The 16,154-nt window shown below is 40.2% G+C and overlaps 2 protein-coding genes across 6 annotated transcripts; both read right to left on the bottom strand.

Annotated features, from left to right (window-relative positions):
* Position 1: 1 nt before the first annotated feature.
* On the bottom strand, positions 2 to 8,414 carry LOC127375597 (ubiquilin-1-like). Its single transcript, XM_051421635.1, has 11 exons — positions 8,032 to 8,414; positions 7,688 to 7,830; positions 5,959 to 6,056; positions 5,519 to 5,781; positions 5,173 to 5,406; positions 4,902 to 5,064; positions 4,537 to 4,658; positions 3,839 to 3,922; positions 3,515 to 3,630; positions 3,178 to 3,364; positions 2 to 2,247 (listed from the first exon to the last, which is right to left on the bottom strand). The coding sequence occupies exons 1-11, from the start codon at positions 8,161 to 8,163 to the stop codon at positions 2,110 to 2,112; spliced, it is 1,680 nt and encodes a 559-aa protein (XP_051277595.1). The 5' UTR covers positions 8,164 to 8,414; the 3' UTR covers positions 2 to 2,109.
* Positions 8,415 to 8,923: 509 nt separating this feature from the next.
* On the bottom strand, positions 8,924 to 15,892 carry gkap1 (G kinase anchoring protein 1). Of its 5 annotated transcripts, none has more exons than XM_051421645.1 (12): positions 15,729 to 15,892; positions 15,116 to 15,387; positions 13,825 to 13,983; positions 13,480 to 13,557; positions 12,664 to 12,802; positions 12,520 to 12,548; positions 12,176 to 12,337; positions 10,949 to 11,035; positions 10,245 to 10,308; positions 10,057 to 10,127; positions 9,869 to 9,946; positions 8,924 to 9,462 (listed from the first exon to the last, which is right to left on the bottom strand). In XM_051421645.1, exons 2-12 carry the CDS (start codon positions 15,362 to 15,364, stop codon positions 9,421 to 9,423), a joined length of 1,158 nt encoding a protein of 385 aa, XP_051277605.1. In that variant the 5' UTR covers positions 15,365 to 15,387; positions 15,729 to 15,892; the 3' UTR covers positions 8,924 to 9,420. The 5 variants fall into 5 exon arrangements, with proteins under 5 accessions (XP_051277605.1, XP_051277610.1, XP_051277607.1 ...); XM_051421650.1 differs by having other exon boundaries at positions 15,717 to 15,882; XM_051421647.1 differs by having other exon boundaries at positions 15,816 to 15,871.
* Positions 15,893 to 16,154: the final 262 nt, after the last annotated feature.

Below are 16,154 nucleotides of genomic sequence, written 5' to 3'. Positions count from 1 at the left end.
GTTGGTATGTCATGTTTAATGTTTAACACTCAGGGTCACTCAAAAATATTTTGTGCCAGCATAATTCCTGCAATACAAACCAAAAGAGCTGATATTAGTGAAGAGGTTAAGTGTTAACTGCCATCTAGTGTTCATAGTTGAGTAGAGTAAGTAGTACATAGAATAGCATGGGAAAATACCTACTTAAAACAGTTTGAACTAATTTTGATGAGTAAAGGTTTTTCTCTCAAATTCAGTGAAAGGTGTGGTGGATTATATGTATAAATATAGTTACACTGTTTGTGATTATATAGTAAATTAATGTGTTTTTATCAGTCAGAGATGGCAGACCAGTTTGTGTGTGACTTTCATGAGGTGATGCTTGTGGTTGCTACACCAACTCTAAGTGCATTACATGTTTTCAGCTTCTCAGATGTGAGAATTTACTGCGTTTCTCTGTTTAATATTTTTGTAATTTGAACATTTAACTTAGTTAAACAAAACAAGCATCTTGAAGACGCCATGTTGGCCTCTGGGAGGTTGTGATATATATTTTCCCCTATTTTATGACATATTATATAAAAGAAAAACTTCAAGTAAATAATTACTTGAAGGAGCCATAAAAAACTACTGTAATTAACTGTAATTAACTGTTAACCTTTTCACAGAACAGCTGTTAACATTACAATGACACAGCACGACATCATCATATATTCATGTGAAATGACACATAGTGCGTACATACATGATTAGGGGACAACAGGATTATGTTAACTGACACAAAAAGTAGATAACAGAATAATATTCAACAGTTTTTCCTGATTACATCAGATCCACAAGTCAGCTAGATGAGTGGAAGTATGTTGCTCAGTCAGTTGTTTAGTGAAATCCAAAGGGACACAAAAGCCACTGCAGCCACTCCCTATGGCACGAAAGCACTGTAGCGTGGTGTATTTACTGGAGCGCCTCTGAATATAAGCTTCAGGAATGAACAACAAATCCCAGGTATTACTAGTCAGTGCAGTGAAAAGATAGTTAGGCACAAAGGGTTTCTAAGAGCAGCCTCACCAGTGTAAAGTAACTCATCATAATCATCATCAGCATAGGTTGTGTTGGATGTTTCAAAAGGCCTAAAATTCCTTTCTCTCAGTTTGGGACCCAAATCCATTTTTTTACGCCTGATATGATTCTCCTCCTGTGGTGAGTGTGGAGAGAAGATTAACTGCAAATCACAGTTTCTGTGCCTGTGTGGCCTTGAGATAAACACTGACATTCAAGCACCTTTTTTTGCTTTGCACAAAGTCAACCTTTCCATTTAAAATTCATCTTTTGGAGCTGAGTCTACCTTTGGAGACAAACTGCATAATTATCTGGTGTGTCTGATCTCTACAGCCTGTGGTGGACAAGACACATAAGCAGCAAATGAGAGTGAGAACAGCACACATCGGACTGTGCACCTGGTTCAATCTCTGAGACGGAAGGTGTGAATCCTCCGTGTGCTGCCAGGACATCAGACTGTCTCTGGGTGTTACAAGCTTTCCTTCTTGTCCAGGTGGCCAGATGAAAAGGGGCCTGAGCTTTGTTGCACAGAGATTAATAATACATGACCTGCTTCTGAATATGTATGCTACAAGTCTACATATGTGAGGTGGATTTAAGTACCTTTAAAGGCCCTGTGCCAGTGCATGTCACTGTGAGTAAAAGTGTTTGTTTCTACTCTAATATTAACATAAAGCACTCATTCTGGAAGGACAAGAGGGAAGGAAGTCCTCCTACTGTATATGTGTATGTTTTCTCAGTTCTCAAAGCAAGGGCTTAACCATCTGTACAGCATTCGGCACCCAATAACAAGGAGAAGTGTACTAGGGTAAGAGTGACTGAATATAATTTACTAGTGCAGACAGATGTTAGTGTGGGAAGTTAAAGAATTAAGTATGTAAGTAAGTGTGTCTTTGAAAGTCCAACAATATAAATATTGTCTCATGTGTTGGTTTATTTGTAAAGCACTTTGTAATCATTCATAATTGTATTATTATTATCATGTTTGAGTGTAAGTGCTTACATGTAAATGTCAGTACACGTGCATTCATTCACTTGTGTAATATGTGCACGGATCAACATCTGTGTGCGTCAGAGACTGAGCAGATGTTGTACAGCAGTGGTGAGATCTCCTCCTGTGCTGATGAGGGCCTGAAGGTTCGCCTGTCTGTCTCTGAAGCCCATTGAGCTCAGCTGCTCCAGCTCCTCCTGGAACTCCTCGCCATGGACCTGACAGGACATGACAGGAGAGTTATTTAAAGCCTTGCCTATTATAATAACACAATCAAACAGAGTTAGTGAACAGGTGTTGTGCGTCTGGGAGAGAAAACGTGCTGTGAAGTTTGACAAAACATCACTTGTGTCTCTCCTGAACTGTCATTCAACCTTTTTTAAAGATACAATATGTAACATTTCTGCATTAAAATGTCTAAAATACTAGACCAATGTTATATATTTTCTTGAGTTGTGTTCTAACATTATCCCAACAATGTTTAAACCCAGAGAAATCTGGAATTTTATTCAGTTAATGGTGTGTTTCACTTGTCATATCCCCTTTGAGCTCTTATAAATTGTCTTTTTATCCAGTTTTTAATGACATTTTTATGACTTTTTTAGATCTTTGTCATTGTTAACTATGTATTTAACCGGATGAAGATTTGGGTCATTAATGTGAGAGAGCCCCTAACAGCAGAAATTACGTACTGTACATTTAAATAAATGAGAAAAATGAAACAAACTTAAATATTTAATTAGACTGAATCTTGACAAGAAATGTGTTCACAGCATACTTACTGTAGTTTCGTATAGATGCATGTGGGAACAACAGGTGGCAACACTTGACTCCTGTTCTAGTTATGTGACTTTAAAGAGCATCTCAACACCAGATGGAAGGAAAACATAGCTGCACTGTCCTCCATAGGTTGAAAGGTAGGTGCCACACCACAATCAGTGAAAGCAGGATTATTAGACCGAGTGAAGTTACTCTCTTAAGTGGGGTACTGTTGCTGGGGTACTCATAAGTTCAATATTGGGGACATGTATCCTATACTTGTCTTTTGTGATAATAATAATAAGTATTTACCGGTTGATATTTTAAATTAAGGAGCAGTTCAGATCAACTACAGAAGCAGATAACATTATAAGGAAATACTGAGATACCCCATAATTGCTGTTGGCCAGTGCCTGTAGCATCTGTTGTACAAACTGCTGCTGCTGCTGCTGCTGCTGCTGCTGCTCTGTCACCGTGGCAACCCCTGGACCACTTCCTGATTGGCTGTTAAGAGCAGAGTCAGATCCTAGCTCAGGGGCAGCATCAACGCTGGCTCCAATGTTTCCGAGTCCAGCCCTGCAAGACAGACACATGGTGGTAACTAATGGACCATTATACAATTGATTTAACGCACGCATAAAAGTACTGCTTCTACCCAGAAAATAAACTATCTTGTGAGTAATCTACAGGTTGGAGGTGTACTGTGAGTGTTTTATTTATGCTCACATAGGTATGAGCGCAGGAGCCTCTGAGGCCAGAGTCTGTAGGGCCTGTTGGATCTGAAGCAGAGCCTCCATGGCTTTGGGGTTCAACATTGCCGTCAGCAGCTCTGGACTCTGCATCTACATATTTATCATTGACCAGTAATAATAAAGATATTAATCACAAACAATACGCACTGGGTGGAGTTTGAGCAGAGACTGTGTGGAGTTTGCTTTGGAAAACCAGTGGCCACTTATAAAAAAAAACACATTTTACTGTAACTCAGAAACTGTGTGTTATCTAGTTAGAAGAAGTGAGAGTGTTTAATAGTGAGGAGAGTAAATTAACCTGTTGCAGGAAGAGAGGGATCTGCTGTCTCATCTGCTGCTGCAGCTGAGGATTTCCTGAGAACAAAGGATGGCTCAGCAGCATCTGAAACAGGATGAAAATGAGAGCCATATGGCCGTCTGAGTGAGTAGGATTTGTGTAGAGAGATCGGGATATAAGAAGTGGGGTTGGGAGTAGATTGTAGGCTGGTTCCACACCTGTGCATTGCATGCTACATTATTTTTCAGCCATTCAGATGCCCATAAACAATGTACTCTAAAAAAATAAAGGACATGGTTGGGAAAAAGTAAATGTTATGCAGTTGTCAAGTGAAAATGGGTATTCTAATTGCATCCACCCATAACCTGGATACTTTTTACTTCACTACATTTATGTGACAGCTCTAGTTACTAGACTATACAAATGAACATTAATTCATGAGTAATAATACATAATACTATATATATATATATTGTATATGGTATTTTATTAGATATATAATATATATATATAGATATAAACTTACAGTGGGCATTTTTCTGCACTGAGTACTTTACTTTTGATACTTTAAGTACAATTTCCTGATGATACTTATGTTCTTTTACTTAAGTATAATTTTCAATGCAGGACTTGTAACAGAGTAGTTTTACAGTGTGGTATTAGTACTTTTACTTAAGTAAAGGATCTGAATACTTCCTCCACCACTGTGTATGCGTCACCTGTGCAGCCAGGTCAGGGTTCTGGCTGAGGCACTTCAGGAGACTGCTGACATACGGTCCGGACATCAGGCTCTCCATCAGTCCAGGACTGGCCATGATCTCCTCTAGCAGTGACTGCATGCCTGAGGAAAGAGGGAAGAAGCAGGGAGAAATATATATGTATAGATATAGTTTAGCCGATTAAAATTGATGACCTGTTTTCTTAGATTGTTCAGGGGGAAATGGCAGTGAGTATGATCACCTTTAAATTCACTTAAAATACATCAAAGGACCCTGATTACCTCCCTATCCCATGTCACTCAGTTATAGGAATTTATTTTTACTTTTTGTCTTAGTTAAATTGTGTGGGTGTGTTATTTTCCTGCCTGCACTAATGGTGCTCTGGCGGTTTGAATCAGCTCTGGGCGAGGCTGTCAGTTCTCTCAGAGGATCTGTGGTGGGACTGGAGAGGGGTGGGGTCTGCTCGCTTTCTTTTTCAGCTGGCTGCTGAGTCCCAGATGCTGTAGACACCATTGGTGCTACTCCTATCTGAATACGAAAGAGAGTAGAGAAGACATGCCACAAACAGCAGATCAAAAACACAAGATTTTACATTGTGTTAACAGACTGTTCAGGAAAACATTTCCAAACCTGTACCTGGGATAATTTTTGTCTATTTGTGTTCTGAAGGCCGTCAGAATCGACAGAGGTGGTTTCAGGGTTGTCCTGCTCTGGCAAATTGTTCAGTGCTCTGTCTTCATTATTCATCACTTCTTGGTATTCCTCCTCTTCTTCTTCTTCTTCTTCTTCTTCTTCTTCTTCTTCTTCTTCTTCTTCTTCTTCTTCGTCTTCATCTTCTATCAAGTCAGGGTTCCTGATGAGCTCCAGCACCTAGAGAGGGAAGCAAGAGCAAGAAGATACACACACCGAATCACAATTCCTTACTAATCTGTAGGCTTCCTCCTCAAACACACACTCACACACACCCCTTTTTTATCCCCACCTGTGTGATGACATCTGCGTTGTTAAGCATATCTCCCACCTCTGGGTTTGTCTGCAGGAGCTGCTGAATTTGAGGATTAGACATAATGAGCTGTCTGGTCAGTTGAGGACTGGAGGTGGAGAGGGTGCTCTGCACGAAGGGGCTACCCAGGACATGGCGCATCATCTCCGGGTCAGCCAGCAGCTGGCTCTCCATCTGCTGCTGGAGCGCGGGGAAAAAGCCTGGCCCGCTGTTTGTCAGCCCAAGACTGTCCAGACCTTCCACTATGGAAACAAGATCAGATCAAAAGAACAAAAGCATGTAAGGCAAGATAGAGAGGGTGGAAACTACTGTAACTGAAACATACTTACAACATATCCTTATGGCTTATCGGTGTAGACAAAATGCAAATATGATGTGAGAAAAAGCAGAAGATAATTGGAGGTGAGAGGAGTTCTTACCCAGGCAGAGGGGAGAGGTGGGAGACGGTGTGAAGTTATCAGGTTCAGGACTGGGAACGACTGTGAGCTCTGACTGGACCATTTCTGGAGCTGGATCACTGGTGGGAACAGTAGACGAAGAAGGACGGACTGAATCTGAATCTAGAGTTCCTGTACTGTTGAACACATGTAGGCATGTATATATATTTTATTTAATTAGCCCATTATGTTAAACTATTGCTGAATTTAAAAGCCTTAAGTATTAGAAGATAACAGTCACAGTGCTTGGGAACTGAAAAGGTTGTTGACCTTGTTGACCTCTGACATTTTTTGTACCCATATGAGTTTTAATTCTGATTCATACTCAGAGATATAAACTTAATTTCACTGTGGTAGTCTTTTACTGTCGCACAGGTCTTACTACACGAACAATAACAAAACAATATGGTGCAGTTCTATATTTAGCAGTGCTGCATCTTCATCTACAGTGATGCTGCACATTTACTGTCTTTCTATATGATTTTTAGATTCAGATATAATCCTCCTATAAATGCTCCTGGTTTACCGACATTGCGCACAAAAATAACATGTGACCAGAGGTGGAATCTACAAGTATCAAGAATCAAGTACATTTAGTCAAATACAAAAAAATACATGAGATACTTTTACATCTAGATGCTTTATTTTATACTTCTACTCCTCTACATCTCAGGGGCAAATATTGTACTTTTTACTCCACTACATTCGTCTGACAGCTACTTTTCTAAAATTTTTTCATTCCCTTCCTGTCCAGTGAAAAACACGTATCTACAAAGTTGCTGATTTTTATTTTTTAAAACAAATTTGAAGGAAGTTTTAAGTTTCACTTTATTGACTGAGACAACGTGCCCACTTCTTCAGATTAATAATTTATGTAATAAAAACTTGATGAATTAGCTGGAAAATGCGTTGTGACTGAAAACAGGACTGTTTGCTTTTAGTCACAGGACAGTGACTCTACAAACATATGATAACTTTATGTAATATGATGCATTGCTGGAGAATAAGCTACCCAACAGTATGAAGTTGTTAAAATAAAAACAACCTTGAACATCTACTACACATTATTGCAGCGGTCAACAGTCAAAAACATTATATATAAAAGTAAAACACTGACCTAAACCATTTTACTGTATTATTCTGCTGATAATACATACTTTTACATAAATAAGGAGTCCTCACAGTTGCCCTTGATACCCACATGCTGTGTGGAATACTATTTCAAGGTACAAAATGTACATTATGGTAAATTAGCATACATTATCTTTAGTGTGTGACCCCCATATTTACAGTGTAGTTAGAGAATAGTTACTTAGTTACAATATGTGCTGGGGAATGAGTCAGCAGACACATGGACAGTGCGCAGGCAAAGGTTGACCTCAGAAATACAGAACAGCAGAGAATTACTCAGCATTTTGATGTGTAGCCTCTTTCAGTATCACAAGTAATAGATTTTGGAGTCTGTTTCCTTAACTAATAATGCTCATTAATAATGATTTCATCCTTATTATCTACATACCTCAGGAGACTAGTATACTGCTTCACATGAATCCATATTGATATGTGCATGTAACAGAATATCCTCTGAAGATTATTGGTGTTTGACAGAAACACAGAAAGTTGAGCTCATAAGAGAAATAAAAGTAAAAGATGTTCCACTCGATCCCTGTTTCTACCCTCTCCTCCCAGCACATCTACAGTACATCTGTACCTTTGGATCATGCAGAGGCTGACTGAGCCATCTTGTGCTTTAAGGTGACTCAGGAGTTCTGACTCTCTGAGGACCCGGCCGGAGTGGATCAGGACCAGCCGCTCTGCCGGGACTCCTATGCGCTCTGCAAGACACCATTTCAGCTGCATGCACGCACACACACACACACACACACACACACACACACACACACACACACACACACACACACCCAAACATCACATCTGATCAGGTTTTCAAAAACATTAGACAACTCTTTGCGCAAATCAAGCCCTATTTATTCCGCACATAGCAACCAATCACAGGAGTTCACACCCCAAAATAAGTGCGTTTGGTCTCCTGACCTGCCTGACGCTGCAGCCTCCTCTCACGGTCAAGTTTTTGCTCTCCGTGAGACTTTTGACGGCAACGTGGATCGTTTCGGACTTCCGAAGATCACTCGTTCCTTTCGGTTCATCTTTCACCGCGCCTGACATCTCATCGGTGTCCGGGCTGAGGATGGAGATGAACGGACCTGGAGAGAGAGAGGAGCGCACAGTGGCGGGCCGGAGGTGCGCGTCTGTGCCGATGACTCGGCAGAAAGTTGTGTGGATGTGCGCTAGCTCTGACCCGACTGCGCAGGGTGGTGCAGATACAGTCCTACGCCCTTATGAAGTACCCTTTTATAATGTACAGTTCTTTACATAGGTGCCACTGCGAGCAGCCTGGTTAAATCATTTCATGCCCAAGAGTTATATAACTGGAGTTCATTTAAAGATATAGTACCCCAAAAACATCTGTAACAAATTCAGCAGTTCTGATATTTGCTCTGATTTCACTTTTTAAAAAATGCTCTCACAGCCTCAAAAATATCTCAAAATTTGCTGCATTATGCCAAGGTCAAATATTATAATCTCCAAACTCAAAAGCTCTTGCAACTTAATTATGCTGCACAAGCTGTAAGAGTAAGGGTTGAGCTTTAACATATAAAATTATTAGTTTCCCATCACAAGATTATGAAGATTAGGATTGTGTATCAACAGCCAGTTACAATTCTTTTACAATCTCTTCTTAAAACACCTTTATCAGAGATGTATTCTGATTTACACCAGTTTTTATTTTCTCTTTCATAACTGGAATTTTTTTAATCTATTATATCATAAAATCTAATTATGTTATTTTCAACACCATACTTATCTAATTATTTTAGATAACTATTATTTCTTCATTCATGACAATACACGAAAGAAATCAAGCTTTTTTTCACTGAAAAAGTATTTTATTTGATTATTTACTTAACAGTGAGAAAGAAAAAACAAACAAACCCATACATTTTACATCTGTCATTTTGGCATCGTTACCACAGACAGAGATCAGGCACACAGCCTGCAGCAGTACTATAGATGAAGTGGCACGCTTGTGCCTGCAGAGGGCAGCACTGTGTGCCAAGCAACCATTTCAACACAAACTTTAAACTTAGTCACTTCAAAAAGCTTCAGTGATTCTTGTTCAATGGTCTAATACATCCTGCAATGCCTGGATTGTATTGTGTGTGTGTGTGTGTGTGTGTGTGTGTGTGTGTGTGTGTGTGTGTGTGTGTGGAGAGATTATGGGGGCATGCATTGTATGCTCACATGGAGTCCGAGCTAAAAAGAAATAAAAGGAAAGAGAACCCTGATTGTGATCAGATAAGTTTTTCTTCATTTGTTCATTCATTGAATTTTTTCTTTTAAGGTGTTTTCCTTTTGAAACCTTCATAGATCCATCTCCGAGGCTTTCTTCCCTTTCTTGTTTCCCTGCCAACCAGAAAAGACCAGAAAGTACACAATTATTTACAAGTAAAACAGTATTTTATTGACATAATTGAAGTAAAGGTCAAAGACAATGGAATTCCCTGTGGCAACTAAGCTTACTTTTATCCTGACCTGACCTGGGTATAGTACTAAAGTAAATGATGCTCTTGTATGATTGTGCTTCTGTGCTGGGCCTGTTACTTACACTGCAACGTTTATCACTTTGCCTGACTGACTGCTGTTGTCTGGTCTACAGACGGAGAAAGAGGGAACACGCATGCTAGTGCACACACCCACATATACACGCACACACATGAACATCGGCTAAAACACACAGTAAAATGTACGACAGCAAATTGTCTCTTTTAAACTCAACTCTGAGACAGCGAGGGATTATCTGAACTCTCACCTGATGTTTTGGTTGTTCTGTCTGCAGACCTTTGACTTTAGATCTTTCTTGTTCAAGGGCACCGTGTAGTAATGTTACCTATTTAACAAAAAAGAAACATTATTTAAATGCACATAAATGTACAAATATATCTCACACACATGTTCCTCTCTCATAATCCATATATCAATGTAACATATATAACACACCTGTGATGACAGTTCTTCTTTTATATGTAGTAGCTCTTCTACCTGTAGAAGGATTTCTGCTTTATCTTTCACTGAAGGAGAGAGGTTCGAGACATCATAACACATCAGATCACATTACATCTTCATTCAGAGAGATAAAGAAATTAAGAAAAGGGCTCTGCAGTGTATTTCGGAAATGTTCAACTCACTTTCTCCCTGTTGGAGCATCTTGAGCAGCTGCGAATTTCTCGCTTTCACCTCTTTGTACTTCCCCTGCAGAGTTGAGAGACAAGAAGAAACACTTGTTGTCGTTTTTTTAAAGAATTTATAGAATTTGCCACAACTGAAAGAGTGAGGAGAAGTGGCTCATGCTACAGTTGTGGTTGAAGAAGTTTCTTTAGACATGTTCATGATTTTTTTTTCTCACTCTGGAAAGTGGTCAGTATTGGACTGCATTGTAACCAACAGGAATTCAAGCTGCTCATAGCTGAAATTATTTCAGGGATGAAAACTTTTAAGCCACATTAAGTCCACAGGAAATTGTGTTTGAATTTTCCATAGACAGTCTGCTTCTCTCTCACCATCTCATCTCATTCCCTCCTTGCACACATATACATATATACATATTCTCATGCACTAATTTTTACACTGAATTCTTATTTATGCTCCACAGTATCACTTTAAAACAAGGCTGTAGTCTACAGTAGTCTTATTATGATCATAACTGCATGTCAATGTAAGTCATGGACACTATAACCTCTTGTAGAAACAAATTAGGTTATAAATATATGATACATTTGTAAATAATGTATAATAAAAATATATTTTTAGCACACTGCTGGTAGATCAGGGTGATATTATAATATTCCAGTGAAATTACAGAATAATGGTGTAACTGCATTTGACTGCTGACCTCCCACTGTGAGATGGTCTTCTTTAGCTTATCGATTTCCTGGTCTTTCTTCTCCAGGTCGTACTTCAGCTGCTCTGCTCGGGGGTCCTAACGGGAAGAACAGAGAGAGACAAAAAAAAGAGCAAGTCAGGACAAATTTATACTTTCCCACTAATTTAGCTCAGTAGAGAAACACAAACTTCACTTGGTTGATGTTGCATTATTTCAATCACTGGTAAATATGGAGACATGGAGATACAGAGATTGTATGGACAGACTAAAATTCACAGTACAATAAAACTACTATAAATCTCAAATAAGTCGCCGTTTTTTCTGACAGATGACCATTGATAAGATTGGGAATGGGAACTTTTACAACATGATAGAGTTGGATGATTGGGTGAATATATTGGCTATCTGCGACTGGCTCAGTCCATCACCGGGTCATTTTTTTGGATGGTTTTTGTCATTTTATGTTGTTAATTTAACGTTGTGCCTCTGAATAGTGAGAGCCGCAAAGTCTGTCTGCTGCTGTCACAGAGGCTCTCATGGAGGAAAAACAGCTGTAGAGTCAGTGTATTTTCACATCTAAATGCAGTGAATTAAGGGTTTATTTCAACTAGTTTAACAACAGGAAATACAGTAAGAAGGTGAGTTGCAGAGGCTCCAAACAAGAATCTAACTCCGGGGAACACAGCAGGGACAGCCCGGGACAGGAGAGCGACAGGCCAGGAGAGGAGAGGCATGAAGCGGGTAGAGGAGCGAGGGGGGGTCGGGGGCATCAGAGAGAGAGCGAGGGAGAGAGAGAGAGAGAGAGAGAGAGAGAGAGAGAGAGAGAGAGAGAGGCAGCGACAGCGTGTAGAGCCAGAATATTTTAATATCTCACTCTGTTAGACACCAGAGTTGGTGACTGTTGGAACAGTGTAAAGTCTAATAAAGACATGGAGTCTTAGTAAGTTTTATTTTGTATCTGTTGTTCAAAGTCTGTTTTAAGATTGGTCTTAGTTTGGTATATTTAACATATCGCCCAACACTATAACATGATAAAAAATGTATCTAAAATCGGGCTAAGAAATGCGACAGAAAAACAGGAAAGAAAATATCCAACTAATTTTAACATGTATTGCTTGTATTCTGCATGTAACGTGTAGTCTTTACTAACAGGCCAGATAAAAAAAAGCTAACTGCTTATTCGTTCATGAGCTGTGGACACCAGAGCAATGACAGACAGCTGGAGCGTCTACTCACCGGTTCGTGTTCTGTGGAGGTGTTGACTTCTTGTCCCTGGTTGTTAGAGTACTGCTCACGTCTCTTCTCCTGTTGGACAATCCGGGTGACGTCATCCTCGAGCTTATTAAAAAAGCGCTCCTCCTGCCCGACTCCCAGCGCTAGGTTAGCCGCTTTGGCGTCCTGGATGGGAATGGTGTCAATGTTTCAAAAAGGGGATATGCCACATCATACATGCCATTTAACCCCAAATAAAACCCTGTACATATTATTTACAGGTAATTCAAACATTTATTCTATATAATACATACAAGAGTTAGAGTTGAGCTTAAGAAAGATAAAAGATGCTCAGAGACTTTGCTCACCTCTTTCTCTTGTTTCCGACTCAATTGTTCTGCAGAGACAAAAGTACACTGAAATAAATATTATTCTGGGAGCCTGTTGAGCTACAGACTGCAGCAAGATCCTAGTTTAATGACTTTTGAAATAGATCAGTAAGTTTCGCTCACCTGCACTGCCTTCGGCCTGGAAGTCCTGCAGGGAAACTGTCTTTTTGTCTTTTGCCTGCTGATTCTTCTTTTTGTCCTTCTTTCCTCCGCCCTCTTTTCCTCCCCGTGACTTTGGCGAGGACGTGTTTGTGTTGTTGTGCTGAGTGAAAGCAGATCATCCAACTTATAATTATTACCATTTACAAAAAAACCTAGACTTTGACTTAAAATAAAACTGAATACATGCTTCATTTCATGCTAGAAATTATTTTAAGGAATGCAATGCAGTTTGAATATATCAGGACAGTGATTTGTTTTTCATTGTTTTGGCTCCACTCCAGCTCACTGGAGCAGTGAACAGTGACTATGAGGTTAAAGTGCTGTCAGCTTCAAGGGGAGAGTGTTCACATCCATGATGGGTGAGCAGTGTACCACTTGTAGTTTAGATTACTCTGTATAAAAGGGTTACTGTGTCTTTATGTAGGCAGGTCGAGTCGAGACCGAAGATCAAGTGATGGACTAATGTGTAGGTAACTATGGTGGCCGCGAAACTCACAAAAAAAGCAAACGGCCCTATCTAGAGCCAGTGTTTGCTTTGTCTGTTATGGGCTACTGTAGAAAGATGACGGTCTCCATGGAAGTTTATAAGAACGGCTCATTCTAATGTAACAAAACTCTTCTTTTCAGGTCATTATACACTCATACCTATGCATGTTATATTTAATTTCTGTCAATAGATCATCCTAAAAGTTACACAGTGGACCTTTACAAAAAAAAAGACCCCCTTCAAATTTGACCTTCAATAGAGGCATATTAGTGTGCGTGTGGGCAATGTACCTGTTTGTGTTGTTCGTACTCCAGTTTACTTAGAATTAAGGCCTTTTCCAAGTCTGCCTCATATAGCTCAGAGGTTATCTACAGACGGAGGAGGAAAACAGACGAGAAAGAACATCCACTTGAGGCAGTTGGTACCGTCTACGTCAGACACGAACAGTTGGATATGCAGTTATATCAGGGAGAGACAATATACTGCTGCTGCACGCAGCCCTCAACTAGCGACCTCTGAACAGCTCTACTAAAACAACCGTGAAGTAATGTGGCTTCCTGAAGGGCACATGGACTATGAAGAGAACATTATGGCTCGCCAGCTCAAATATTTACTATGTGGCTGTTCTCTCTTACCTGTTCATCCCTCTGCTTCCACTGCTGCCACCCCTCTGGCGGTATATTATGGTCTCCTGATGCAGGACTGAGAAGTTCACTGGCTATTCCTGATAGTGTCATAGAGGGAGGTGGGGCACAAGACTTCTGAGGAATCTTCTTGAAGGCCAGATTACGTAACTGATAGAGAGATACAAGATTAATCCAGACACTTACTATTATTGCTGGTATTATTACTACTATTATTGACTACCATGCTCTATTGTGAGCTACATGTGTAAACAATAGCAGTTTTGAGTGTTTAGGGGCTTATTATGGCCTTCTGCTCACTGATGCCAATCCTGTATGTCTACGTCTACTGCGTTTGTGTGGGTTAGTGGGTCTGTACACTTGTATATTAACAGGGCCGCAACTTACAATTATTTTAATTGTCTACTAATCTGTAGGGATGGCAATCGAGAACCGGTTCCAATTGTCCAACATAAAGGCGTAGAGGAATAAACGGCCCAAAGAATGGCTTCATCACACTGAAAATCCCTACTAATCTGAGGGTTTTTTTCAGTTAGTAGATGAATTCAATGATGTGCCTACAAAGTGTCAAAAAAATCCCTTTAAATTGTTCCTAGATTCCAACGTGACCTCTTCAAGTTGTTTTTCTATTATTTCTACACAAATCGTTGCTTTTGCTTTTCTGTGTAATATCTGTTAAATATTATGGGTGAAAGTTTCATGTCACAATTATCTCGGTCTGAATAAATGCGATACACGATAACCACGACAATGTACTTTATACTTTTAAAATGGCATTAAAAAAATACTGTAAAGTGCATCACAGACACCTCATCTCCCTGTTCTTTATTTTGTAATCTATACAGGAAAGATGTGAGCTCTCCCCTCATCCCCTTGTTCAAAATAAATCAGGAACTCAATATAGCATGTATGCTGGCGAGCTAGACAGCTTTTCCAAGTCAAGGAATGTGATACACGATAACATCGTATATCCCTAACCTTATCAGAGTAATGAGCCATTATCAAGCAACAGAAATAGAAGAGAAAAAAAAACCCTGGTTACATGCTTCACTTGAACAAATGCCACCACTTCCTGTACAAAGCTGAGTGCAAAAACACAACAAAGCATCTGTTTTTATGTACCTGGCAACCACCCTCTGCAGTTTCAGTTCATGTGAAGTGAAACAACAGAGGAGCACAGCCACTACTCAGGTCTGTCACAAGACGGAAGCCATATAATGCAGCACAATAACACTGATGTGAATATAAAGCAGAGGGGTCGTGAGATGCTTCTGTCACCCACCTCGTTTGCCTCAGTCTGCTGCTGCTCCTTCTTCTTCTTCTTCTTGTCTTTCTTCTTGTCGTTGCACTGACCCGCTTTCCCCCCGGCTGATCCTGCCTTTCCCTGTCGGGTCTTACCGGAGGAGTCCCGTCCGCCTTTGGTGGTGGTCTTCCCCGCATCGGAGGCGTCGGAGTCCGAATCCGAGTCTATCTGGAGCAGGGCGAAGCGGGAGGCGGTGGTGGGGACGGTGATCATCGCAGACGATGCCATTGCGAAGAGGAACAAAAAACTAACTGATGACCAAAAAAAAAGAGGAGATAGAGAACAATACAGTTAAAGACAACTTAAAGGCGAACATAAAACAACGATTTAGCTTCTGATCGCAGCCTCTTCTTCCACTAAAAACACACCCTCAGCAAGAGGAAACATGTTTAATGAAACGAGCAGAGGTCGTGATGAGGGTAATGTTCATTAAACTGTGTCGTTGTTAACACAGCTAGCATTGCATGTAGCAGCAAGTTGTTAGCAAGCTAACTGTACGACGCTTAGCCGGTTTTTTTTTTTTTTTTGTTAGCTTCCAAACAAGTGCAAAAGTAAACAAGCACGACCGTCAATAACACACCAAAGGACTCACAGAGAGCTGTTCTTCCGGGCACACTCGCTGACTTGTCTCGAAAGGGAGCGATACTCACGAGAAAAGTTGCTAAAGAGTAAGTTTCACCTGTTCGCGGCGGTACTGTGTGTGCGGGGTTACTGCTGGTTGGGTCGGCTACCAGCGACTGCCTGAGTACAGCTGCCCGGTGGGGCCAAAAAGGATAGAGGCTGAGATTCCGTATCATGAACACGCGTTCTTTTGTTTAAAGTGCCGGTTGTTAATGTAGAAGAGATAAGCTGTTCTTCTTTGTTTATTTGCTATCAAATTAGTTTTGTGAACATGTTGTTTATTGTATGTTATGGGGAAATCGATGATTATAAGGCAAATGATTGATTATCTTCTAATAAATCACACACTCATTCGCGTTTCTGCAGCTGTAAGTCGTCCTTTAGTTGGTAATAATAA

The sequence above is a fragment of the Dicentrarchus labrax genome, unplaced genomic scaffold, assembly GCF_905237075.1.
Source record: "Dicentrarchus labrax unplaced genomic scaffold, dlabrax2021, whole genome shotgun sequence".
Classification (NCBI taxonomy): domain Eukaryota; kingdom Metazoa; phylum Chordata; class Actinopteri; family Moronidae; genus Dicentrarchus; species Dicentrarchus labrax.
This window is presented reverse-complemented; position numbering and strand designations above follow the sequence as displayed.

What these genes read in the sequence shown, in the direction of transcription:
- LOC127375597 (XM_051421635.1), bottom strand. Translation starts at nt 8,163, where the DNA reads ATGTCAGGCGCGGTGAAAGATGAACCGAAAGGAACGAGTGATCTTCGG. An exon ending in ACGCAGATGTCATCACACAG is followed by an intron (nt 5,407 to 5,518) that starts GTGGGGATAAAA and finishes TTCCCTCTCTAG; the next exon opens with GTGCTGGAGCTCATCAGGAA. An exon ending in TGGCCAACAGCAATTATGGG is followed by an intron (nt 2,248 to 3,177) that starts GTATCTCAGTAT and finishes ATGTCCTGTCAG; the next exon opens with GTCCATGGCGAGGAGTTCCA.
- gkap1 (XM_051421645.1), bottom strand. Translation starts at nt 15,364, where the DNA reads ATGGCATCGTCTGCGATGATCACCGTCCCCACCACCGCCTCCCGCTTC. An exon ending in AGTACGAACAACACAAACAG is followed by an intron (nt 12,803 to 13,479) that starts GTACATTGCCCA and finishes GCTTTCACTCAG; the next exon opens with CACAACAACACAAACACGTC. An exon ending in GTCGGAAACAAGAGAAAGAG is followed by an intron (nt 12,338 to 12,519) that starts GTGAGCAAAGTC and finishes ATTCCCATCCAG; the next exon opens with GACGCCAAAGCGGCTAACCT.